General features: G+C 43.8%; 1 protein-coding gene across 2 annotated transcripts in view; it reads left to right on the top strand.

Moving 5' to 3' along the window:
* Positions 1-26,671, top strand: part of LOC118773776 (ephrin type-B receptor 1) — a 189,053-nt gene that overhangs the window by 120,278 nt on the left and 42,104 nt on the right. For both annotated transcript variants that reach the window (XM_036522857.1, XM_036522856.1), the window contains exons 5-6: positions 8,780-9,115; positions 23,173-23,297. In XM_036522857.1, the coding sequence (XP_036378750.1) occupies positions 8,780-9,115; positions 23,173-23,297 (461 nt within the window). The remainder of the gene's footprint in view (positions 1-8,779; positions 9,116-23,172; positions 23,298-26,671) is intronic.

Raw genomic sequence — 26,671 nt, 5'->3', positions numbered from 1 at the left:
TGGCAGGCTAACTATGTCTCCCATGAGGCCCAGGAGCCCTGCAATGAGACTCTCAGAAGCAGAAATAAATACCAGTGTTGTCCTTTTCTGTTTTTTTAAAAAAGGGTAAATGTGTTTCAGAATTCCATTTGCTTTTTCAGTTTTTTCATTATGTTTTTTGTTTTGCTTGTCATTTTCATTCTTCTTTTTGATTTTTGTTTATGCCGCTCCTTCATCTATAAATGTTAAAATGTATTTATATAAGGCAGAGCAATCATTCAAAAATTCCACAGAGGAACACTATCTGTAATGAATGCAAAATTAAACAAGGAAATACAATTTGCCAGTAGCTAATGAACTAATAATTGTCTTCTCCTGGATGCAAATGTTTAATCCAGCTGCTTTTGCTCAGTGCTTGCTTAACAGTGGTTAAGATGTCAGCTAATTGGAAAATGAAAGTTGAGCACATTTTGTATGACCATTTCAGCAACTACATAAAAGCTATGTCCCATGATATCCATGACTATATAAGACAACCTTTTTCCTTCTTTCTTACCATGTCTGCAGCTTGTCAACCTTAAAGTGCAGGTCCCTTAGTAGATAGGCAAGAGGATTTAAGATGCTTCTCCCTTCATTGATCTGAACAATGTGCTTTACTATGAGTAGGTGGCATGTATACAGATATCACTTGTCTAAGTGGGATTATGGGAAATGTAGTTTGGTGAAAGAGGTCATTTTTTGTCCCTGTCCTGCATGGTCCCACACAGCACATTGATATGGGCCAAAAAATACATAAGATTTGACAGGGATCCCTGAGGTTCAGTCAGACCTTCCAACTGATGCTCTATTACTCTGTGGTCCACATTTCTTTGCACCCAGGAGAGTTCAAAAAATGGGGCAGACTATGTAGGTGACCTAGAAAGGCAAATAAAAAAAGCAGAAGTGTGAGCCCATTCATGAATAACCACAAGTGAAACAGAATATTTTTTTAGACTTTATGAATGAGATTATTGCTGACTTTTTTAGGTTTTCATATGTTACACTTGCCTAACTGTTGTCTCACACACAATGCAGCACTTGACCTTGTGTCTACCAGAAGAAATGTCCATTATTTGTGAGGTCTGGAAGCAGTGAAATCATTGGTAAATATAAATATGTATCCATACAAATGATAATCCAAGAAAGTGGCAAATGTATCTGATGATGTTTAGTATCATATTGCACCATCCTGCTTGGATTAGGCCTGGCTGGGCCTTTCCAAAGAACAGCACTAGGTGAGACCTTTTCAGCAGTGGGAAAATGAGGCCTGTTGTGCTGCTGAGCCTGGACCCCCGACAGCGATTCAACCCCAATCACCCCTCCTTACCCTGGGGCTCTCGCAGACAGAGAAGGGCCTGCAGGGGCCTGGCAGACCAGCTTAAGAGCGTGGGTGTGGCGGGCTCTGCGCCATTGTTCCTTCTCACTGTCAGAGCTTCTCGGGCTAACGTGATTAGCGGGATAAGGGCGCTCCCTCTGGTTCTGGAGCTGGGTTTTAGAGCAGAATGAAGCATCTGTGTGAAAAAGGCCCCACAGATCCCTGGCTCAAGCTCTTACAGCCATCTCAGTGTGGGATCAGGCCAGAGCCTCGCCTCTACCACGGGAAAATTATCAATGGCTTTATTGCGGAGCATGAATTCAAACTCTACCTGTTATAGTGAAACTTTGGAGAAGGAGTAGCAGACATTGTAGTGGTAGGATGAGTAAAGGGAATACAAATATCAAGAAATTGAGAGCTGGTAGTCTTAGAATGCTCCAGTGGTCTCCAGTAATTCTCCAGTCATAGAAATGCTGCACAGTAGTTCTGGTGTTTTCTCTCTCTCTCACACACATACCCATTCCCTCTCACTGTTTCCCCCTAATCCCGTTCACATCCGCTCCACTGAGACTGAGCATGGCTGAAGGAGCTGGAGGCCATGGAGGTGTAATTGAAAATGGCACCTGCCAGCAGGCCCCAGGGATGTGTAGGGTTGGTGCTGGGTCCACCACCCAAGGTCTCCCTGCCTGTCACTCAGCAGAGGCCATGTGTCAATCAATGAGTACATTACCATTAAACAACGCTGCCGTGGCTTCTGAGAAAATGTCATTGCTTCCTACAAATGTGAGAGAAAACTAAGGTATTGATTCCTTGTTCAACCACTGAGCACCGCCGGGATTCAAACCCCAGCATCCTCCTGAGACAAAGCCTACAGTCGGTGTCGACTTTAATACCTTTATCCATTTTTTTTTTTTATTTTTGTGTAAAACAAGATGTATATTCTTGTCAAAAGTAATCACTCCGTCCCTGCTGATACAAAATACATTAATACATTACTGAGCTTCGGAGAGTTTATTTGCTTGCAGTGAAATCTCTCAGGAAGTATTTTTAATAAGGCCTGAGCAGCCATCAGTGCCAGCCATGGGGAGGTTTTAAGATATGTGTCATTTTATTGATAACTTTATTCTGAGGTAATTATTTCAAAGAATGGGGTGGGGTGGGGTGGGGGGGGATTCCATCCATTCCTGCACGGCTTTCCTCTCGAGTGCCACAGGTCTGTGTGATGCCGAGCAGCTGTTTGCTCTCCCTGTGCGGTAAATCTCTGCAGCATGGAGAAAGCGCAGGCCCCCGCTTTAAAACCCTCGATCTCCCTGATTAAGAGGATGATGGATGGAAAGGCTGCCGCCGGTGCCAGCGGGACGGTGGGGAATGAGCGATCGAGAACTGGCAGTCACCCTCCTTCAAAGACCCGTCTACCCTCCCGAAAGTCCCGGGATCCCTGTGTCTCCCGGCTGGAGTCCCCCCGTCTTCTGCTCGCCCCCCTCCAACCAACCCCTCCCCCTCCTCCCTGTCCTGCTCCTGCCAGGAATGAAGCATCCAGGGCAGGCCCCATCTCCCCAGCGCAGACTGAGTCACCGACCTCAGCGGCAAGGCGATGGGCATCACTCTGCCTGCGCACCCCGGCAAACAATCGAGCTAATTTACTCGAGCTGGTTGGGGAGGGAGCGCTGATTAGTCCACCAGGAGGGGTGCGACGAGGCCTTTGTTCCCGCTCCTCCTCGGAGCGGCGGGACACCCCGTTCCCCTGGTCGTCCTCTAATAAATCAGCTCACCTGCGGGACTCATTAATATCGCGCTCACTCGTGGGGCGTCGCCGTCTGAATGTTCGTATCAGCAACCCCCCACCACACCCCCCCCCACCTCCCCTCCAGCACCCCCCGCTGGGGGTATCCTGCCTCTGCAGCAGAAATGCAACAGCCAAAAAAAAAAACTTTGCGGTGAGGAAGGTGGGGGTAACCGGTTCCTTAAAGCAGGGCAACACGCACACCACACACAATGCCAGAGACTCAAAACTCCTAGGCTTTCTTCTGCGATAGTCAAGGTGGAAAACGGTCAGTAGAATAGGAATGTGATGCATTAAAATTCTTAAAGCATGCCATTTTTTCAGGAGATCGAGTGTATGATTCAGACCATGCTACTGTGGCAAGCGTGAACTGTTAAATCAAAGGTAACGGAGAGAGAGAGAGAGAGGGAGAGAGAGCGAGTGAGGGAGTGAGCGAGCGAGCGCTGAAACGGTCCCCGGGGACCTGTGCTTCTCGCCCGCCGCCGCAGAGAGCCACACTTCTGTGCGGTTCCTGTCGAGCGCCTCCCAGACTTATGACTGCAGCTCCAAACCTCCTTAGATTAGATGGCTAAGAGGACAATTTCTCCGTAATTCACTTGTAAACAAACATAAGCCAGCGTAATTGCCTTCTCTGGCCTAATCCCTCCCCCAGCCCCGTGCTGCCTAGCCGGCGAGTGAGCTAAAGCCCCTCCCTCCATATCCACCCTCCTCGGCCTATGTGCTAGGCCTCCTTCCAGAGGCTGAGGCGAGCTCATTAGCGCCACAACCCAAGGCCACAGACGACGAAATTTCCACCTCCCCTCCCCCCATTTACCCACATGCAGACAGACAGATTTGCGCTGTCCATCAAAAAATGTAGATGCATTCCATTGTCTGTCGACTGGGGATGGGAATAAAGCTACCTCTTGCAGTATTCCTCTTAAGGTCAAAGTAGGGTTTTTTTTGGTGCTTTCTGATTCACTGGATTGCAACAACTGATTTTATCTCTTATTATGAACCTGTTTTTTTTGGAGTGGTTCTTGGATCCCTGGGGTTGTCACAGCCTTGCAGCAACATCGAGCGCTGGTGACTGAGGCAGAACATAGGGCACCATGTGTATGGCGGGGAGGGTGAGAGATGTACAGCATATGAGAGAGCTGGGAGCCAGCCGTGCAATGCTCACACTGTTCATGACACCTTTGGGCCACAGTCACGGTGTTCAGAGCCGCCGTCATCGAGACATGCGCTCCTGACAGTGGGGGGGAGCGGCCTTAGCATCCCGGTGGCCCGACCTGTGAACAAGATGGAGGCTCTCTGTGTGCTGCGCGGCGTCCAACAGGGGTCCAGAAAATGTAGTAGATTCCTGTGTTAAATATAGCCAAATCATATGTAGCCTGTCTGATAAGAGTTTTTCATTCTGTAAAAAATTATCATTACACTACATTACATTCATTTAGCAGATGCTCTTATCCCAAACGACCAACATTCCCAGACCAGGAAGTGAGTTCCATTCAAGCCCTACCACAAGTTAACTTGTGCAACCTGACTAGACAAGGGAAGCCAAGTATACTACCATACATCAGTCACTAGATCACAGGATCCAAAAACACATTGCAATACTACACTTAAAACAAACAGCAAGTAATACAAGTAGCAGGTATTAGGAAGTGGGGATTGAGGTGGAGCTGAGATACAGTCTGAAGAGGTTGCTCTTCAGTCTGCGTCGGAAGATGGCGGACTTTGTTTTCCACATGAACCCCTGCTGATCTGATGCAGATCACTGGAGTGATTGTACTCCTAAGTCTCTAGCGAGCTCCTTTTGTATCACAAAAATCAAACAATGCGATGAGGAAACGGGATGACTTGGATCTCGCTGCAGGACTGTGCAAATGATGCGTCCTTTGTTTATTTCGGGATGGGGGCGCCTTTGATGGTGGGTGTTGTCAGCTCATTCCAAGCTCTGCTGAGCTCATCTTTGTTTGGCACCTCGGATTGAAAATGGGTTGAAGCATGGTCTTTATTTTTCTGTCTCATTATCCCTGGTATTAAAGCCAAAAACCTGCTCATAAAGTATGACAAAGCCAGTACCTTTTACGTGTTGTGTTTTAGTGGGCAGAAGGGTAAGCCTGCAATATAAACAGCAAAACATGTCGGCTTTGTAAGATAATAATGATGGGTCGTTCGATGTTTGGTTCAGAGAAAACTTGTGGTAGCAAAAGGATTAAATCCCGCCCTTTTGTGTTAGGTGGTGACACAACGCAAAATACGAGGGAAAGCACACCAGTGTAGTTGTGACTGAGTTCCAATATGTCACTTCGCCTCGAGGATGTTTGAGAAAACAGGCTTACACGCCGGATTTTAAAAAGCTCTTTTTGAATGCCACTCTGAATCCACCGGCCCTCTAAGCGATGAATCAGAAGATGTGGGATTAGGCATAACATGCAGGATCAGAAGTCTAATATAACGGAGGATGCAGGCAATCCATCATAGAGACGCCAATGGTAAAATGATTACCCGATTACAGCTAAAGAATGCCTTTTGCTTCGGTATCAAATGCCTTTAAGTTATTATCTATTAGCTTAACAGGCACTCTTATCCAGTGTGACTAACATATTTCAGTGTTTTCTTATTATTTATTTACGTATCTGAAGATTGATTGATGAAATGTGGGTTAAGCATGTAAGGGTACAACAGTAGCTGTGCCTCAGCAAGGAATCAAACCTGCAAGCTTTGTGTAACATGCCCTGCTCCCTTCACCACTTCACCACACTAAACATGGAAAATCTGGTCTGAAAATCAGGCATTTGTTCAGATCACTGCTGTTGATAATCCAGCACTGTGTCTAGTGCAAATGGGCATCGTCTACTGTAAGCAAAATTAACCTTGCCCTCTGAAACTAAATTAATACCGGTTGAGAGCCTTAAGTAATGCCCTTGATTCAATTTAAACAAGAGCCTCGATGATAGTTTGCAAATCAGTTGTTAAGTGGTGTTCACATCAGATATCTCAACTTTCTCACCACAGTAACTTACTGTAGGCTGGATATAGGGATATAGATGGTGAAAAAGCTCTTCAAGCTCTTTTAATCTTTTTTTGCAATTACAGAAGGAAAAGAAAAAAGTGTAGGTTCAGTCTCTGACTGCCTTCCAATCACAACAGTAGCCCCCTCATCACCACACTCCCACACACACACACACACACACACACGCAACCAACCTTGGTGTAAATGTAGGATCTCGGTTAAGCTCACACATTGAAACACACTCCCACACACATGCACACAGAATTACCCTCCAACACACACACATAGCCTTCCTAGGACCTCAGTTAAAACCCCACATACAGAAACACTCTTTCTCACACTAACGCACATAAGCGTGTGCGTGTGCAAGATCCATGCGTGCACAGTCCCCTAGGAAGAGCTGCTTCTCTCTAATCTCTCCTCCTCTGACCTACTTCTGCTGGCAGAGGAGCAGAGGAGGCGCTTGCCCCACAGCTGCCAATTAATCAAGGCGTCTTCAGGCTCCGATCGAAAATGGGGAGGGGGGTTGGGGGGGGGGGGCACAGCAGTGGGGCAGCGTTCTGCTTCCTCAGCTCCGATAACAACCCAGGCCTGCAAGGAAACGATAAAAACCCAGGCTACATAAGAAATCAGGAATATGCAGGGATAAGAGGGGACACGGGTCACAACGACATATTATTCTCCGCTGCGCTGCAGCTGTCAGGCGTCCATGTGGATCGTGGATCTCTCATGGCGGTGCTGATAGCTGGCTTTCGACTCGCTGTCCTGTGCTGTAAAGAAGAACTTTCAGTGTAGGGCCCCATTGTAGAGTAATGGATAAAAATCTGGACCCGGGTGCTGTGGAAACAAGGTTCTGCATGCCAGTCACCTGAATCAACACACGCCCTTATACAGAAGATGAGTTACATAATGCATGAGATGGAAAATGAGGAGCAAAGAGCCACTAGTTTAATCACTGGCCATCTTCTGACGCAGATTGAAGACCCACCTCTTCAGACTGCATCTGAAGAGGTGGGTCATGCTCACACTCACTGGTCTAGGAGCGTTGTTAGCCTGGTCTGACAGTGTTGCTTGTTCGAATTGAATGGATACACTTATGTTATTGTGCTAGAGGTCACTCTGGCTAAGTGTGTCTGCTAAACGCATGTAATGTAATGTGACTTCCCTAGATGAAACTGTCCGCTGTTGGTGATGCGATGTACATCCCTTGCCTCCACCTCAAATGCAGCTTCCCCAAACAGGCTCCCTTCCCTCCCATTAGTGGACCGTGAGACTGAGGATGGCACTAGCAAGCATTCTGTGTTACAGGCTGCTCGGTTCAATCCCTGCATGGGAGATCACAGACCAGCACATTTCCCTGTGACCTCATCCCTTCATTCTGTGTTTCTGCCTTTAATGACGCTGTTACTCTAGCAGCACTGCAATCCCTTTTGTGGAGCAATGAGGACTGCATGTGTTGGTAATGAATAGAGGGACTTATTGTCACATCTGAAAACTATGGCTCCTTTGCTCTCCTGGAAACATAGAAAGCCTAAGAAACTTTCCTTATTAATAAGGTACTAAAAGAACCTCTGTTATTGTTGATAAAAGATCATGTATCATGCATTATGCATAATCTTGTGTAATTGCCATATGTGATTTTTAATATATACATATTGGCTGTACTTCAAGTAATCACAGTAGAGGCCACAGCAGAGGCAAACTGCCCACTGAAATACAATACAGTAAATATTCAAGAAAGACCAAATTTAATTCCAGTTTAGTTCTGTACATTGATAAGATATGTAGAGTAATATTTATAAAAGGTTTATACAAACCAAGATAAGAGGACAGATTTCCAGGTGGATTTTGAACTAACATGTAGACTGGATCAACGCAGATCTTCTTTGCTTTGCAAGGGAGAAAATAATTGTCCATCTTATCTAGGATACAGTAGAGTAGTGCTGGGAGGAGGAGATTTTACGAACCTTATGATGTGTGCAGCTACCATGTGCTTGTTTGAACAAATCAAATGACTTTGATTCCACAGCAAAATGGTGTGATTGATTCAAGTCAATGAGTCACTAATAAGACGTTGTAGTTCCACCCATGTAAGGGTTCATGAAGGCTCACTCTCACATAAGCACTATAGCACTCTATGCTCTGGAAATGTGCAGCATATTACTTCTTTTACTCTTTGTCTTTGGCTTCTGTCATTTTTATATGTTCTTTAGCTGAGGTTAGTTACTATGCATACTAGTAACTTGATCAATATAAGAGTAAAAGCTCTGTAATTCTGACCTTCAAAGCAACCAACAGGTGGCCCTTGGGACACAGTATAAAGTATAAGAGTTATATTTAGGATAGTACATTTATCAGTTGAAATTAATTTGTGTGTGCAGTATGCATGTGTCAGAGGGAGAACCGGCATCTCTCAGTGGGAGATTTTTTTCACCACGATTATTGGACATGCCACTGGGGAACTCCTGGTGAGAGTAGGGCACTCAGCAGTCACAGTATGAATGTACCAAGGCTAATGATTAAGTAGCACAGTCTTAACTAGCGGGAAACTTTCTAACAGTTTCTTTGTACCCGCATGATAATATATGGCAAACCTTGTGTGGTTGGTTTGTGTTAACTGGGCCAGAGTGAGAATGATTTGTATTTCTGTGTCTAATTATAGGTGTTCCCTCTGGCCCGCGGAACGTCATGTCCATCGTGAATGAGACCTCTGTGACCCTGGAGTGGCACCCGCCCCGTGAGACTGGCGCCCGTGACGACGTCATGTACAACATTGTCTGCAAGAAGTGCCGCGCCGACCGCAAGGTGTGCTCACCCTGCGACGACAACGTGGAGTTCGTCCCTCGGCAGCTGGGCCTCACGGAGACCCGCGTCTTCATCAGCAACCTGTGGGCCCACACCCTCTACACCTTCGAGATCCAGGCCGTCAACGGGGTCACCAACAAGAGCCCCTACCCCGCCCAGCACGTGGTCATCAACATCACCACCAACCAGGCCGGTCAGCATCTCCTCTGTCCCCACCTCTTTGCTGTCCCTGTTCAGACAAATGTTCAACATGAATAATTTCTGAAGTCAACTTACTATACTGTAAGGTAACCTGGTCTCTTTCACAGGAAGTATGATTAAAGACTACTATTCCTACATCACAATTTTGTCAGAAAACATTGACACACTACCTTTGCTGTGATGTTCACATGACATAGATGGCTGCCATTTAAAATCATTTTTTGTTCATGCAGTGTTCCCTGAAAGCAAATGCTAATTTCTTTGTTGAGAGATTTAAATGAATGCATGTTTTTTTATGATATAATCCATGGGAGATTTTCTTCAAAAAAAAGTTCAATTGAACCAAAACCGAAAGACATATGGTCGTAGGCTCCACCAACAGATATGTCTGCTGTTTTGGATTTTTAATGCTACTTTATGTTTCGACATAAAACAGTTCATTGTTTGGTCTTGGTGTCTTGCCATCTGCTAGGGAACATTCTGGAGGATGCAATATACATTTTTTTCAGGCAATTTTTTTAAGGCAGAACAATACAGGGATTTAAGAAATCTTACTTGATTATTTTTATATTTGTTGACACACAAAGACCGATTTTTGCTGTGTCACAGTGTAATTCCCTTTTCTTAGGTTATATTTATATTAATGAGAGACATACTGCATACTGTAGATTCCTCATTTCAGTCACAGCTCCTGTTGCACATCCTCTTTTTGGGTAATGCCTAACATCGTCGCTATAGAATCAGGACTTTGAGAATACTGGTGTGAGGAGGCCTATCTCTGTATTAATGTCATGATTAACGTAACCACAGCCTTGCTGACATGACATCAAATAGATTGTGGGGAATTTTATCATGCCTCTAGTGGAAATACGTGCCACAGGAAAAGTCATCTGCAGCGGGTAGACCATAGGTCTACTGACAATGGGGTGCGGATGTGTCAGATGGAACAAGCGCACATATGAATCTGATTCAGCAGCCGCAATTATTCAGGCCTGACCTCAGATCAGTGGTTTGGGGGCAAAATTCTTGTGTGTCTGGTAGACTTGGCTTGATAGATGCCTTTTGCTTCAGTTACCAGTAATCACAGGGTTGGAAAGCATGTCCGCTATTTGTATCAATATGCATTCCTGCACTCCTAAAAGCTACACCCCCCCCCCCCCCCCACCACCACCACCACCCTTTCCCTAGTCCATACAGATACGTGATATGGTCTTATTGACAAAGTATTTTTAAGGGATCTCTATCTCTGCTATCAGTTTAACCCGTTTAACCATAAACATGAATATGGATCAAGTGGAACAATTACATACACATATTTTATGTCTCCGTCTTCTTTGCAGTGCAGGGTGAACTTTCTTGAGTTTGTTCAGAGTTCATAAACAAACTGCAGAGTATTATGGCACAGGAAACCCAGGGAAGATGTATGTTTGGCCTCCTGTTGCTTTCCATACTGAGCTTGCTGTTCCATGCTGAGCTTTGTGTTTTCTGGTGAATGGTGTCCATTCTCTGGACAGGCATGGGAGTTTCTTTAATGTTCAACAGAAGTAGATACTGCTAACAGCAGGCTTCCCTTCGCTTGTAATTTTATCCATTGTATACACGTGGCACAATGTAACTAATCTAATTGTAACTGGAACTTGAAACATTTAAATAGAAGCCAACTCCTCTGTTTCACTTTTGAACAGGACAGAATGCGCATGTCTCTTCCTGCCCGTAATAAAACTGCAGCAAAGTAGAAAGCACTCTTTGCAGCATATCCTCCGCCTCTGTAGTTAACCTTGATTTTGCTGATCAGCCTCTAAAAGCAGGAGAGATTAAAGTTCACTCTGACGGTCCTGGAGATCCCTCCCAAACGGGATTACACTGCATTCCTGTGTATCTATACTCAAACTTATATTAGACACATATCAGCCTGTGTGGCAAACAGCTATTCTTTCTTATATGATAAATTATTATGTATGGTATTGTAATAGTTGATTATACCTTTTATTTGTCCAGGTAGGTCAGTCCACATGATTTTCATGTATAATAGTGACCTGGGTTATAACTTAATATATTTTACAGTCAGGGTCACTAGATTACCTTGTCCTCAAAATTCAGTGCTCCTAAAAACTGTAGTGATGACAGATACAATTACAATCAAGTAAGATAAGACAGAACTGCCAGCTGGAGCTTTCCAAACCAGTTATGGAAAAAGAGAGCTGCATTTGGAAAATATGGTTCTCAAACTGCCCGATCTCGCCATCCCAGCTCAGTGTGATTATTTAAAGTTAAAGAAACAATTCAAATTGCATTTCCCAATGGTTTTCCAATACCGCAAGTCAGTTCTGACTCAAGGACAATTAAGCCTGTCAAGCTGAATGGACCAAATCTGGTGGTCTCATTTGCAGCCCAGTTATATTTACTTATTTAATAATTTAAAATCTATCATAAAGGTAAAGAGTTCAACATTAAACATGTCCAAAGAAACTGAATTACTATATTAATTCAGAGACTTGTGATTTTTTGATTGTGGCACAAAATCATAAAACATAATGGCATTTCAAGAAAAAAAAAGACTAAAATTGATCTTGAGAAAATGATGGACATTTCATCTTGAGAAAAGTATCTCAGCCTTGGATTAACCTCTGTAATCCCTTCAGGATTTTCTCTGTCTTTGGACTTCAGCGTGTACTCACATCTGAAACTTTAGTCTGTTGTTGTCAAAGCCATCTCCTTGCATCTGAGTATGGAACTTTCCATACAATTTACAGGATGAATCACACCAAGGTAGCAGTTCTTTGGTCTTTTCAAGACCACAAATTCAACATTATGCACTAGAAAATGTTGGTATATCAGTCCTCCTTTTTATTAGAAACCAATGAAAAATAAAATAGGTAAAGTCAAACTCTTTTACAGTGCTGTGCTGTAAGTGAGGCTGTAATCATAGTTGGGCTGGTGATAGGTGGGCCCTTTGCAAACTCTGACACCAGTGTTACAGTGCAGTGCTGAGGTGAGGACACAGCAGCAAATGCAGTCTTTGTGATGTCACATCAAACTAAGGTCTAAGGTCCCTGTGGTGGTGGATCATTGAAAAGTGTTGGTTTCACATGTGTCTGGGACCCAAACTCTGGTTTGGCTTTCTCATTCCAGCCATGACTAGCTTGTTGACCAACTCTTGTGGCCTGTGCTAGTTTTCTCTTGTTATCATCCATGTAGCCGACGACAAGTCCCAACGATTTGCTGCGCAAACTACTCCACACATTTGAAAGGCAACAAATACACTCACGCTCTCAACAGGAAAAAAAAGTAATTGCTGAAGAAATGCTGGAGCAGGCGGCAGCAAAACTGTTAGTCTCACCCATTATTATGATGGTTTAAAAAAAAGTGGTAAAAAGAATTCTCTGCCATGCCTGATTATTGTGATAGCTAGCCAGCTTGTGTCTGAGTGGTGGAAAAGAGGAGAAAATGAGAGAGTAAATAGCTTTTAGCTTTGATTATCAGGGAGGGCTAATAGCCTAAACTGTCCCATTTGACAGGGTAAGTACCCTGCTTGACAGAGAGATCTAAAACTGACGCCGTTATCCATTGTTAATGGTTCGACAAGTAATGAGGTGGCTGCTTTTAATTTTGTGCCACAAATGCCTGCGCCATTGTTGGCAGTTAATTGCGCCATTCTGCAGCCTCCTGACAGGGCTTTTCACTGTGGAGGCAGGACATGACATCTCTAACTGAGGTTGTCATCTTAAGGTGGTGAAGGGGAGTCCGTGGGATGAATGAAAGGGGGTACTGGTCCTCTGCTGCGCACCCCTTATGAAGCTCAAGGAAAAAAAAGTGGCTGACCTCTCTCCCTCTGAATGGTACAGTCATGGTGAGTGATCGGAGAGGCTGATATCGACCGGCAGTGACGGATTCAAAATGAATGATGGGAAACCATCCCCTGGGCCAGTAAAGAGGGTCATTAAAATTCATTCAGTACCTATTCTCAGCCAATCAGTGAAGTGTTGATTGACTGATTCTGATTGGCGAGTCACTTATGTCTCGCTGTGGAACAACTTCACAGGGAAATAGGCCTTATAGCACAGCTAGGCAACTGGAAACTCCTGTCTTTGAGGCTGCAAATGGTATTGTTTTCTTGGGACCTTTCAACTAGACAAGTAATTCTGACTCATTCACTTCATGAATCTGTCTAACCCTTGAAAACTGAAGGTAACATACAACAGCATTTTACTTCTGCAGCTTGTAAAATGCAAATAGTTTGATGATATTAATTTCGCTCTTTTTACAAATGTTGATTTATGCATGCTTATCCAGCTGCTTTGTGAATTCAAAATTTTCATTTGCAATAGGAAGAAATGTAGGTCAAGCAGTGTTAAGCACGAGGTAGGTGCTCATAGCAGAATGAATTTACAGTATGCACTGTTCAAACTGTGTTTTTTTCAGGTAGTAATTGTAAAGAAAAATCACTTCTGTGGAAAATCGAATGACATACTGTGTATAAAGGCTGAGGGATGGAAGGACTCTGAGGGAAATAGAGAGTTTGTGGGCTCACTAACAATATAGTATGTCCTGATGCATGATTAGAAACCGGTCAAGCAGTGGTCAAAGTCTATGTTCTTCCATCACCAGAAGGGAGTGAGGTAAAGAATGTGTGTGTTCTGTTACCTAAAACGTTTCCTTTCGTATTCATTTTTCCAACTGTTTTCTGTTTGCTTATGTTTTAGCTGTGAAATGGCACATCTTAACAAGACAATTGTGCTGAACGCTGTGTGAATTTCACACAGACAACATACTTTGAATCGCCACAATAATGGCTGTCAAAATCTCCACCATAAAGTGTTCCAATGCTATTTGCTGGTCTGTAGAACACAGGCACATGGAAACACAGATGTCTCATGATAAAGTTGATTTAGCAAAGGGCTGACAGCATATGAGGATTTATATTCATGTAAATGTAAAATGAAGAGCTTGGGTAAAATATGTAGGCTTGGGAAAATTGGTTGGCGCTAGCATTACTGACACAGACAGGCAGGGATGGCGCGGACGCAGTGCCAGGCCTGCTGTTTTGGCACGACTCTGGGGCTCCACGCAAAAACCCCAAACTTTTCCAACTAATTCCATTTTAGCAGTCCTCTCCATTTCCCCATTGCACTGTCAAGACAACATTTCTCAAACTTTTCCTTTTTTCTCAGGAATTGAAACCATGTGGGCCCTGATTCGGTAACACTTCGGGCCAAAGAAATTATTGAAACGGTCTGGTTTATGGGGGGATTGCGGAGAAAGAATATTGTGCCAAAACCATACGGAGCACTTTTAAAATGATTAATGTTAACCTGAACCCCCTCATAAAGAAAACTAAACTAAAATTCAATTTGTAGAGAGAAATCATCTTGCTTGTATCCATTTGTAGTTATGGCGTTATAGATTTTTACATAGCTGCATAAAGAATAATTAGTTTTTCTCAATGCAAAAAATTTGAATATATGGCAGGCGGTTAAAATTTTCATTAATTTCTCCATTCCAAAAATTCCTACAATAGATTAAAGACCTTGTATTTCCAGGCAAGATAATACCCTCTCCATGCCTTGCATTACACTCCAGCCTCCGTATGAATGCTCATGAAGACAGCAATTGATAGAGAAGCTTTTGAAAACTGATTTAAAGAGCAGAAAGTGATGTCTTCTTTTCAAGTTTGTTTACGAGTGTGAATTTCTTTGAACAATACATATTCCAGCTATTGAATCCTTTAACAATATCTATAAGAAGATTTTTGTCTTCTTCTGTTCATATGCAGTCAAGTATCTTGCCCTTGATAGATTTTTTTAATCTATTGATAGATCTACCTGTATTGGTGTCTGCAATATATAGCTTTTTCTAATAACCAGTCATGTTTGGTATCTTTTCCATCCTCTATGACTGTGTTTCCCAAACTTTTTTTTTTCTGGGGACCCACTTTTTAAAAATGACAAACCATTGTGACCCAGTTCACAATAGGCCTTATCTATGAATCGTGAGGAGTGCAGATTTGTGCATAAATGAACGTTCCTCACCATTTTTACTGCCATTTCCGCATCACATTAAACTATCTTGAACAGGTAAACCAGCCATTTTGAAGAGACATACGTTTGATAAATCACAACTTCGTTTCATGCACATGTTATTTGTTATACATATGTTAAATACTTTACAAATGAGACCAAATAAATGTATTAAAGCAGAGTTAACAGGCTATATCATTGTTTTTATTTCCTCTCATCAGTAAAACAATGTACACATTTTTAAGTACTTTATAAATGAGACAAAATAAGTGCATTCAGGCAGAGTCTTTTTTTCCCTCATATCAGTAAAAGAAAAAGAATGTACTCTTGCCTTTCATACTAGATTCAATGTTATAAGTACAATTATCAGAACAATACGAACATTCAGTGCTATCAAAAACATGCTTCTTGTTGAAGGTTTTTTGAAATGCTCATGCCTACTATCAGAACAAGTGTGCAGCTATTCAAACAGTCAATCAATCAATTCAAACAGTCAACAATCAATTTGTTAACCACATCCAGGTCCACCACAACCACCAGGTCTATTCCACGTCAAATCTCATTAGGCACATTATGTGCTATTTACCTGGCTAACCCTTTCGCACTTAACTTATTTTATGCTATGTAGCGTGCGTGTTATGGTGTGTTATGTTTTCATTAGAGTTTTTAAGCTTCTCATAGTTTTCACTGCCACATTTGCTATATTTTTTAATGTTAAATCGCTGTTTCCTCAAAGCTAAAATTAGCTAGAATATTTCCAATCTAGTTTTCTAATCACACCGGTTTTAGTATACGCGCTAAACGGCTAATCACACCAGTGTGATCGTACGTGCGAAAAAGCGTGATAGGTGGGCCATGGAAGAAATTCAGCAAATTTATTTGGCGACTCAAATAAAATCTCCTGCGACCCACCTGTGGGTTGCGACCCAGTCTTTGGGAAACCCTGCTCTATGAGGACTTTTGAATTGAGCATAGTGGAGAGTTTCTCATTAAAACTATATACAGTACAAGCACATGAAACAGAAGATCTGTGCAAGTACAAATATGGCTATTAAGAGAATTTTTTCATCTCGAGAATCTTTACATATGGTTGAAAAACATGTGGCTGATTAAATATATTTAAATAAATTAATGAATTAACAAATGAACGAAGCAAAAGAGGACTTCCATGATCACAAGGCAGTAGTTTTGGTCACCTTCACATGGTTTGGATGCAACAAAATACTTCGGCACATCACATTGAGATTGTCCTACATGACTTGCTGCACAGTGTGCGATGCATGTCTCAGTGGGGTGCACTGGACTCGGGGTTGCAAAGTTGAATCTTGGATGGTGTTGTGTCCTTAGGCATGGCACTTTCCCTAGGTTTTGATACAAAAAGTTCAGATGTGTCCACATCCACAGAAATCCAGCTGGCTCACTGAAATAAGATAAATGTTGTACTGATGGGTAATGAAATCTGCTGAACAACTGCAGCTTCACGCCCACCTCATGTAAAGTTTTTTCTTTTTTGTGAGAGTGAATTGAAACGTGAAGCTGAACAGTGTTTGCTCTTGGGGGTTCATTAACACACATGTGACTGCAGCGATCTCTCAGAGCTCCCAGATGGAAAAAAAAACACACTTAACCAGTTGGCATCTTTAAAGGAAGCAGAAATAAAGAAGGTATTAAACAACTGTTAATAATGGTTAGAGCTCATTTTTCTAAATCTGAATTAAAAAAAAGGTGCAAGCCATAAGTAATTAGTGGTGAAACCAAGACTAAGGTCTTGGAACCCATTTGGCATTGCGGCCAGCTGATCTATTATTGGAACGCTTGAATTGAGTGTTTATCGGGTTTAATTTACACAGACGTAGGTTATAGTATTGAGGAACAAAATGAACTGGGAGTGCTTTCAGCAAGGTTTGTAAAAAAAGAATTATTTGAATTATTGAACTGTTTGAATTAGGATGAGACGATTGATACAGAATGTTGATGTGTTAGTTCAAAAGCAGGTACATTCTAAACTGATAAGTCATCAGATAAGGCATGAAAATGCAAATAAAATCTGTAGTAATTTGTATCTAACAGCAATCGGCCTTTGTACTGTACATAAGGCTGCTACTATACATAGTGAAAAGCTATTTAAAGGTGTTTTCACAAAATTCTGAAAGGGATTGAAGAGGAGAAAATGGACTGAGAGGCATTAAATGAATTCACAGTCATCCCAATGACTTTGGGAGACACAAAGTCCTTGAGTTCTTTTCCTGAATATGGTAACAGATTCACAAAAGTACGACATGAAGAAGAAGAAAAAGCTCACCTTTGATGGTTTCTTCTATCTCCACTGTGTGCCTCGTTCTGTGCAGGAGACTTTGAGATGTCATTCATGGGGTTTTGACAGCCATTGCTTCAGAGCTCCAGAGCAAGGTCATCTGTCTTCACTGCACTGAGAAGGGGGGGGGGGGGTATGGGGGAGGAGAAGGCAGGCCTGGGGATCAGATGAAGACATAGGCCTGAGACGTGCACCGGTCTTGACCGGTGTTAATGGTCATGCTAATGGGTCAGTTTTTTTTTTTTGGTGCTGCCAGGGACTGAAGAGAGCTGTATGTGAACTGTGGCAGGATGGGCCGTAATTGCGACTGCCGTTCCATCCCCGCGGATAAATTGGCCCATTTACACTCCGTCCCCTGTGGGGCTGGGAGGCCCATCTGAGAGATGAAAAAGTGTCCGTTTTGAACTTGCCACATAACGGAGAAGCACGCTTTTTTTTTTATTATCACATTTCCTTCAACGTCGCAGCCATACGGCATTGCACTGTTATTCATTTTTTATGATAAAGGAAGTCAGCCGAGATAGGAGGCACAGAGGGACGCGGTTCTGGCGACGCAAACCTACGACAATGCCGCTTTGTGCCCGTACCGCGATATATTTTACCCGATGAGGAGGGAGATGTGCGATGGGTCTGACGCGAGAGCTTTACTGCTCCTCGTCTTTCCTCTTCACATCTCTGCTAACACATTTTCTCCTTGTAAAACGAGACGCAGAGCGCACACATAAAAATGCCGCAGTCGAAAAAATTGAAGCCGGGCTGATAGGGCTCCACGGCTTTGCTTTGTTGCAGGGAGCTGCAGTGCAAAGGCAGATAAAACACTTTTTTTCCTCCCCTCTCTCAGATTCATTTCAGATATTTTGCTTACTTGGACTTCACCCTCACCATTTCTGGGCACAGGTACTTGACCAGAACAATGCAACATCCCTCTCATTTAATGCTTGAACCAGTTCTGAGTCAAAGAGACATGCTATTATGGCTCAGTTAATAGTGTAGGTCACGATGAGCAATCAACTTAACTTTGGCATGGCCCTCTGAGGTTTCCTTGCACGTTTTTTTTATCATTTTGGGCTTAATCCAGGCCCCTTTTAGGACTTTCTAACATGTGACCTCTACATAAAACAGACGCATCCCTGTCACGCATCCCTAGAGCTATCTGCATGCTTCATTATATGAGTGGCCTTTCGGTGGAGTTGTTTGCCATTTCATTTCAATATTCGATGTGAAATGTTTCCCAGGCTCTTTTGTGTAAACGCAGCAAAGCCGGCCTTGGCCGTCGACAGCCCCCGTCACACAGCGAGTCACGTCTCTAACAGTGGTGAGGTCCTGCTCAGCAGAACCGCATCAGCGGCGGCTCACACAGAGATTGTGGAAAGGTTATCCTTTATCCATACATCAGTCTAGCAGTCAGTGCCCTGGCTGCTCCACAGCCAGCCCTCCCATTTCAAGTCAAAAGTTTTAATGACACTCCGGAGCTCTGTTTGTGAATCTCCCATCAAATGGCCTGAGAGGGGCATCTCTTTTTTTCCCTCACTGCAAACATTTGTAGTTCATGTTCAAGGCCCAGTGGCCCTTTGGAGCCTGCTGACAAAGGCCACGACCTGCACGTTGCAATGAGAACATCTCAGCTCCTGCCTTAAATGCTTGACCCTTCGCACCTTTGCAGAGAGTGCCACACTCAAGCCATGTTGTTATTTTATGATTGATATTAAGCACCAGTGAGAGGGAAAAAAAGTCTTTTTTTATAATCACTCTGGGGCTGTAACTCAAGGCAGCCATAATTCAATAAGAAGCATTAAGTCTGGCCCAGCGTTTGGTTTATTTTCCTAGTGAATTCAAAACCATTTTCTCTAATTGAAATTGTAATTGATTTAGCAAGCTGCAATCCTCTCTCTCCCTCTCTCTTTCTCTTTCCATGACTGACATGGTTGCAGAAGCAGGAAAAGTCTCCATGCCTCTCCGTTTAGCCAGCCAATAAACACAGCAATTATCTCCCAGCATCAGCGCCCGGCTTTTACTCTGTCCGCACATGAAATTACAAGCGGACACAACACTGTCACTTGCACAAAATTACAGCCTTACATTACAGTCTGGTTGTTTAGGCCCGCTCGCTCTCTTTTTCCCCTTTGTGTGTGTGTGTGTGTGTGTGTGTGTGTGTGTGTGTGTGTGTGTGTGTGTGTGTGTGTGTGTGTGTGTGAGCGTGAGCGTGAGCGCGCGTGGAGTGAAAGGTGGTGTGCATCAACGAGCAGCGCTGCAGTCTGATGGCAGCTGTACATTAGCGCAGTCATGTGTCACTAACGCTGCCACCATCGCTGAGCGCATCTCTGCGGTTCCCTCTCTCTTCCCCGGTCGCTGTCACATCACTGTCCCTCCCGCGCTTAAAAGCCCCTCGTCCGGTTGCCCCGCGTCCCGGCTCGATGCGGATGGGGAGCAAAATGGAGGGAGTGGTGCTGGAGCGGGAACGTGCCGTGACTGATGAATTATACAGGGTGACGGAGTTAAAAAAAGCCGCTAAATGGGCTCCTCCACAGGTTGGGGGGGACGCATGGACACTGTAAAGGCATGGGGTGCCTTTTATCATTGTTTTCCGCTCTTCTTGAGGTACAACCAGGCTGTTTCTCAGGGCGTGTCTCCTTGGAGGCTGCTCCACAGCTTTCAGGATGGAGTTCGATGTGTCACTGCATAGAACCTGATTTTGATAATCTGGTCCAGGTTCACTGCAGTCATCTTAAAGTTGGATTCATTCTGTTAGCTGCCCTGTAAAATGTGTATGTCAGTGAATACATCAAGTATGTGAGACCAATGCGAGGTGACTAAATCCTGCTCAGAGAGAGGTATTCAAGCCTCCGACAGTAGAGATTTGTATTAATGATTACTGTTAAATGCTTGTTTTATTGATTGTGTGTGCATATTTGCATGAGTGTGTATACCCATGTGTATGTCTACAATAAACAGTGTAATGCTATAATTACTCAATCTTTTTGATTCAGGCTCTGACTGAGCGCCCTGCTAAAGCGTATACGCACACAAGCTGCATTTATATGAGTTTTGTGTGTTGGTTCACACCTGCAGTCAATGCTGTAATTAAATCTAATGTGTGTCTTAATTATGTTGGTATACACATACGTCCAAAGACCTGCTGCTGCTACTGTAATTATCAACCCAGTAATCTAGGGAAATGCATGCGGTCTGAGGGGTAGATGCGGGAGCTGAATGCTAGGTAAATAAATTCTAATTCTGCGAGCTACTGTTCTTATTTAACTGACATTCGTTGTGGTGAAACGGTTCCTGGGATGACAGGGGCATTTGACTGCTGAGAATTTGATTGGGGTGCTGATTTCTTTGACACATTGGCTGGCTAACAGCAGTCCATAAACCCTTTTAATAGGTAGAGTGGGGAGAGGATGGATGAAACAGCATAAAGCATCTGCTTGCTTCTTCATCTGAAGGATTAGTGTTGTCCTTGAATGTGTGGCTTTGGGGTATGAGCAGGACTGGGGACTGAGCAAAGGGGTGTGATGGGTTGTTGCCTAACCCCCATAACGTGATACTGTTACCAAGGCACCAAGCTTTTTATTGGGATATGTCTTATACTAAACATAGTGCTGTGTTGCAATACAGAAAGGCCTCATAATGTCGGTCAGAAGGACAGGGACATCTAACATGAAAGGTAAGAGGTGTCTGGGGGGGGGTGAAAGGTTCTCTCTGTGGCCAAGGTTTGATCCCAGCCTTGTCATCAGCTGACAATGAGTGGGAGTCCACATCAGTGGAACAAAGTGGCTTCGTTCCACTGGGGATAAGGGTGTGTATATTGGCAGGGGTTGCTTGTCTCGTTGCTGTCAGGCACGCTGCAAGTTGCCTGGGTGATGTCAGCTGTATAGCGCCTATCCTCCAGTGACAGACCACTGAACAGCAGTACACTGTGTGACTTGAAGTGTGAAAAACAGCCGTTGGCTGCTTGCGAGTGTATCGAGGATGGCATTTGTCTTGCCTCAGTGCTCCTGCAGGAGTGCTAAAGTTGTGGCCTACTACGGTATGCGACTGGTGATTACAAAATAGGGTTGTATTGAGGGGGAAAAAAAAAAAAATTAAATCTAATATCTTCCTTTGGCTGCTTTTCTCATTCTGTAAGGGGTGCAATAACATTTTAGCAGAAATTTCTTGGCATATTCTTCCCGCAGTCAAATAATTCAGAAGTAAACATTGATATTTTTGAACATGCATAGGTGTATTCCTGCAGGTTTGTATAGGTGGGTGTGCCTACCTTGCCTACCTCATTGTGTGGGTGTGGTAGCGTGCTTTAGCATAGTTTATTTTAATACCAAGTCTATGAATGCATGTGCCGACTTGTGTATTAGGGTGGATATACATTTCTGTTCCTGTGGATGCATGCACACCACCCACACATGCAACTCGCATACATATAAACACATACACACACCACACACACACACGGGGGAGCAGCGAGGTCCTGTAGGAGAGGGAAGAGGATGGCCTTCGGTAAAAGCATTCATATCTGGAGGCACTTGGCGAAACAGTCCCAGGCTGATCATTTGAGCGCAAATCGCAGGAAAAAGCAATTTAAAAATCCTCCGTCTGACTGGAACAATGTGCTAGGGCCTGCCGCCCCGCGCCAGGAGCTTCCTGGTAATTGATAACGCGCTGCAAAGCCGGGCCAGCAGCGCGTAACAGAGTCAAAAAGGCAATGAGCGCAAGGTGAGGCCCGCCCAGAGTGAGTGTGCTGCTCTGTTAGGAAAACTGGCTGGGGGATGAGGGGGGTGGGGGTTCTGGTGTTGGAGGCTGGGGGAGTGTGTGTCGGGAGGGGTGTGCAATCTTTCAGACCGGTTCATCATCGCCGATGATCCGCATCGCTGGTGGAAATAAACACAGCCGAATTGAAATGGAGCAGTCCGCCGACCCGGCACAGAAACAAAATAAACCCATTGGTGGTAATAATGTGTTTATGATGTTGAATCACAGCAAAGAGGGCTGTCTTTCCTCCCTTCCCCTCTATCTGCGGCCTGTAGTCTGGCCTCCACCCCCGCCAGGAGATGATGGGCCAACAGAGATGATAGCCTGCAGGAAACAGGCCTGAAATGAGACGGCGCTGAATAGACTCAATTCATAAAACGGTTATGGCCATTCAAGACTATTGCTCCTGAGTAGAGAAGGGGCAGCAAATCAAACACACAATAAAGTGATCGCAAGGAAATTGAGCTTGATACTAAAGGGCAGTTCTGAAAGGAGGTGTTTGGTCTTTGGCATTGTTCTTTTATTTTTTATTAAGAGCATTGATATTAATCACTGGCACAGACACTCGCTCGCCCATTCAGCAAAGTTTCTCTTGCCAGAGGGTGCAGCTTATCCATTGTAAGAAGTTTGAAGATTCAGATATATTTTACTCATTTTTTTTACTATGATACCTAAGAGTAATGTGTCCAGATTTTCAGTGGGCTTCATGTCATCAGACTATAATGGGATAAACTTTCCAGCTCACACAGACTAATTACATGTGACGTGAGCAGTTGATGTGCCAGTGTTGATCCAGTAATGCGATGACATGCTGCGCTATGGTGCTAAATGGCCCGCTGTCTATGAAGCTTTGAGTGATTAGGGGTTTGAGTGATAAAGCCTTTTCTGAAATGATCAATCACTTCTTTCTATCAGTGCATGGAACCCATGATTCACACTCCTTGTTTTCTCCTCTCTGTTTCTCACCAGCTCCATCCATGGTTCCCATCATGCACCAGGTCAGTTCCACCATGAAGAGCATCACACTGTCGTGGCCACAGCCGGAACAGCCCAATGGCATCATCTTAGACTACGAGCTGAGATACTACGAGAAGGTAAGACAGCCTTGTCCTCAGTTTTAAGACAAGCTCCCAAATGAATGCTTTAAGGAGTTGTTGAAGTCTAGCTCGTCCCATTAGTTTTTGATCATTTTGACAAGTTTGCTCATTTTTAAGGGCTTCTTTGCTCCCGCTTTAATCACTGTTGAAACTCTCAGTTATTATGACACCGTGGACATAGAGAATGCCAGAATATCATAGCAGTATTTGGTAATTTTTGTATGCAGTCACAGCCGATACCCAATGTCATGGAGATACAAAAAAGGTGAAAGCAGTTTTGAGGTGAGTCTTAGATGTGAAAGGCCACAGAAATAAAATGAGGAGAATAGTCCTATTTATGAAACATTATGTTTAACATAATGCAAACTTCTGGGGTCACATTGGACAGAATGAATCATAATCTCTGAGCAACTTCAAATATAATTCTTAATCTACAGATAAAGACATTGCAACTGTAGAATTCCATGCAGCTTTAATCTGTATGTGCCTTACATAACGATATTCAACAGATTGAGGCATTTCAAACAGACCTTTCAAAGCTATTTGGTAATATATAAGTACGGCTTCGGGTGAAACATAGACTCACTTCCATAAGGATTATAAATTAATGAAAGAAACAGAAGTGTGTATGTGGGGGGGGGGGGGTCTTATGTTTCTAATTTGAAAGTAATTGAAGGAATGATTTGATTTGCTATTGGTCCTCTCACAGCTGAACATGATTGGAATTACCACATCAGATTTCATGCCGCATTCGTTGCGGTGCAGGAACAGTGATTTACATTTTGCCCTGTGGTAATTTAGAATCATTGCCAGAGAGAGGAAAGCACAATGGTAACAGAGGCTTCAGTACATGCATAATGATCGATATGCGCATGTGAATATATTCTAACTGAGATACGTATTTATACTGTATATGTATATATAGTAGTGCTGTCTAATGTGCTTGTATTTTCATCAACATACATAGATACGGGTGAGATCTGATAAGATTGCATGATGGGTTGCATGCATGATATATTTTTTTTGACATAATGCATTTAGCAGGGTTATGACGTTGTTGTGAAGGTCACCGGTTTGAGCCCGCCAAGGGAAGCGTAAACTGTACCAAAGTAATCATATTAAGCAGTGCATTTGGATCCTGTAGCAGAGTGTTTCTCAGTTTTTTTCCTCATTGTGTGTGGAAACGTAATTACCTACCACAGCCATTTGGAATGATCACCGCTTTACCTGATTTTTCCATGACTTAAAAATTGTGATGTAGTGAGGTGCACCTTCAGGCCAAACCTGGCCTGTGATTCAGCCGGGCTGGACCAGTGCACCTGAAAATGGAATGTGACCAGAGGGAGGTGGGTTTGAATCCGAGATAGGAGGGTTTAGTGAGGGATTGTACTTGACTTCCTACAAATTCCAGCTACTAAATGGCTAATAAAAAATGGAAGTCAGGTATGCTGTCCAAGATACTGGCCTCTGCTCAGCAAGGAGGCAAAGCAATATCAGGTAAAAAAAAAAAATCTGTAGTAAGCCTACCCTAACCTTGGCCAACCTTGTGTAATGTGCATCTTATGGCAAAGGAAACCCTTATACTCATTTTCCATTAGAGAGCTGGAATCAAGCTAGTACAGACTGGTGCTAAAGCTGACTGACTTGGAATAGCTCAATTGCTTTTCCACTGCATTACTAGGAATCAGAGATACATTACATGACTACACATTGAATACCGACGTCTGCTCAGACTAAGATAGTTGTGTGGACTTCATCTGCATTCCAAGACTGAGGTTTCCCCCTCAAAACTAGCCCCCTGTATTATGGCCTCTACTTCTATTTTTTGCTGCAATCAGCTCTTTCCTTTTTTTACCCCTCACTTTTTAGTTCCCATGCAATTTAGTTATGCAGCTTGCCAACTCCAGTGGTGCTAGTGGACTGAGCCGAATTGGGTCAGGACAGCAACAAAAAAGAAAAAGGTAATGGAAAACCAGCCAGAAAATGAACTGAGCGAGCTGGCCCGGTTCTGGGTCTGCAGTGGAAAAAGAGGGATAAATGAATAAGTACATCTACTTCCCCAACACTGCCACTGCCACTAAACACATCAAAGCCAGTGGGAGGATTGCTCTGGAATAACTGAGAAAGGTAATGTGACTCACCAAATGCAACATTCCTCTTATCTGGATATTTCCTGAGAAGCCAGCCATGAAAACGCTAGTTTTGATGTATGTACACTCAGAGAGAGGGAAGTTCCTCTGATGCGGAGGCATCAAGGCCTCCGCCCACACAGCTTAAAGTCATTCCTTAATTGCTTTCGAACGTGTGTTGAAATCGCTTTTTCAACTTGATAACTTGTTAATTACGTTTAACCAGCGCTTCCGACGTGAGCCAGCGGCCCGGCGCAGGGTTGCTAGGATACGGGCGTGCTCGAACGGGCTGGGATGAAAAGCCTCCTTTCAGCCAAATGCCCGTGAATCCGTTGGGCCTGCTCCCCGGGGACTCCGGTATGGCGACCGGCCCGGTCTCGCCAATTAGGTTTAATGATTGGGCTCAGCACAGAGTGGCTATGTCGGGGGGGGGGGGGGGGGGGGGCAGGACCCCACAGCACACTGCTTCTCACTCCTTCCCTGTCAGGAGCATGAAGCTGTGTGCTGTGTTTACGGCAGAGAACACGGGCGGGGGGTGGGAGCCTAATCTTTGTTTTCAAGAGCCTGCTCACATGCTCGGCAGTCAAAAGATTTGTGGTTAAATAGCATCTTCACTTCCGCCTGGAGCAAGGGTGGTTGTGTGACTGGAGCGAGCTGGATGAGATTGGGTAGGCATCGGACATTGGATACAAAATCCTGACGCGGAATAACAGCAGACCCAAGAATGTCAGGGGTTAGATGGAGTACCACACTTTGATGAAGTACTGCCAAGATATTATACACACCTGTCGCACCAGCTTCCAGTGATTGAAATTTTCCTTTAGGAACTAAATAAATACCCACCCACAGCAGCCAGTATTTCTGCTTCTCTTAGTTTGATCTCTGGTCCATTTCTGCTTTGTAAGGAGCTGTGGATTGACATGGCTCTACCCTTTACACACAAAGCCAATGGCTTTGATTAGTCCTTTGATTTGTTTGACAGTCCTACCTGAGGTGTCTCCTAATGCTTACTTCCATGACCATCCCCAGCATCCTGGCATGCAAACTTAACCGCTTGTAGGATGAATTGTAAAAAAAGCCTGCTTTCATCTCAGCAATCCGTGTACTACGGAAAAAAAAAAGTCTTTAATGTAAGGGAAACCACTTTTGTTGTGCTGTCATTTTTTGACTGCGGCAAGAAGATTGACGTATTGATACAACTAAATACACAACATCAATTAATGCTTTTGTTCAGTGTCCTGA

The sequence above is a fragment of the Megalops cyprinoides genome, chromosome 2 (genome assembly GCF_013368585.1).
Source record: "Megalops cyprinoides isolate fMegCyp1 chromosome 2, fMegCyp1.pri, whole genome shotgun sequence".
Taxonomy (NCBI): Eukaryota; Metazoa; Chordata; class Actinopteri; order Elopiformes; family Megalopidae; genus Megalops; species Megalops cyprinoides.
The sequence above is the reverse complement of the archived record's forward strand: the minus strand, read 5'-3'. Positions and strand labels throughout refer to the sequence as shown.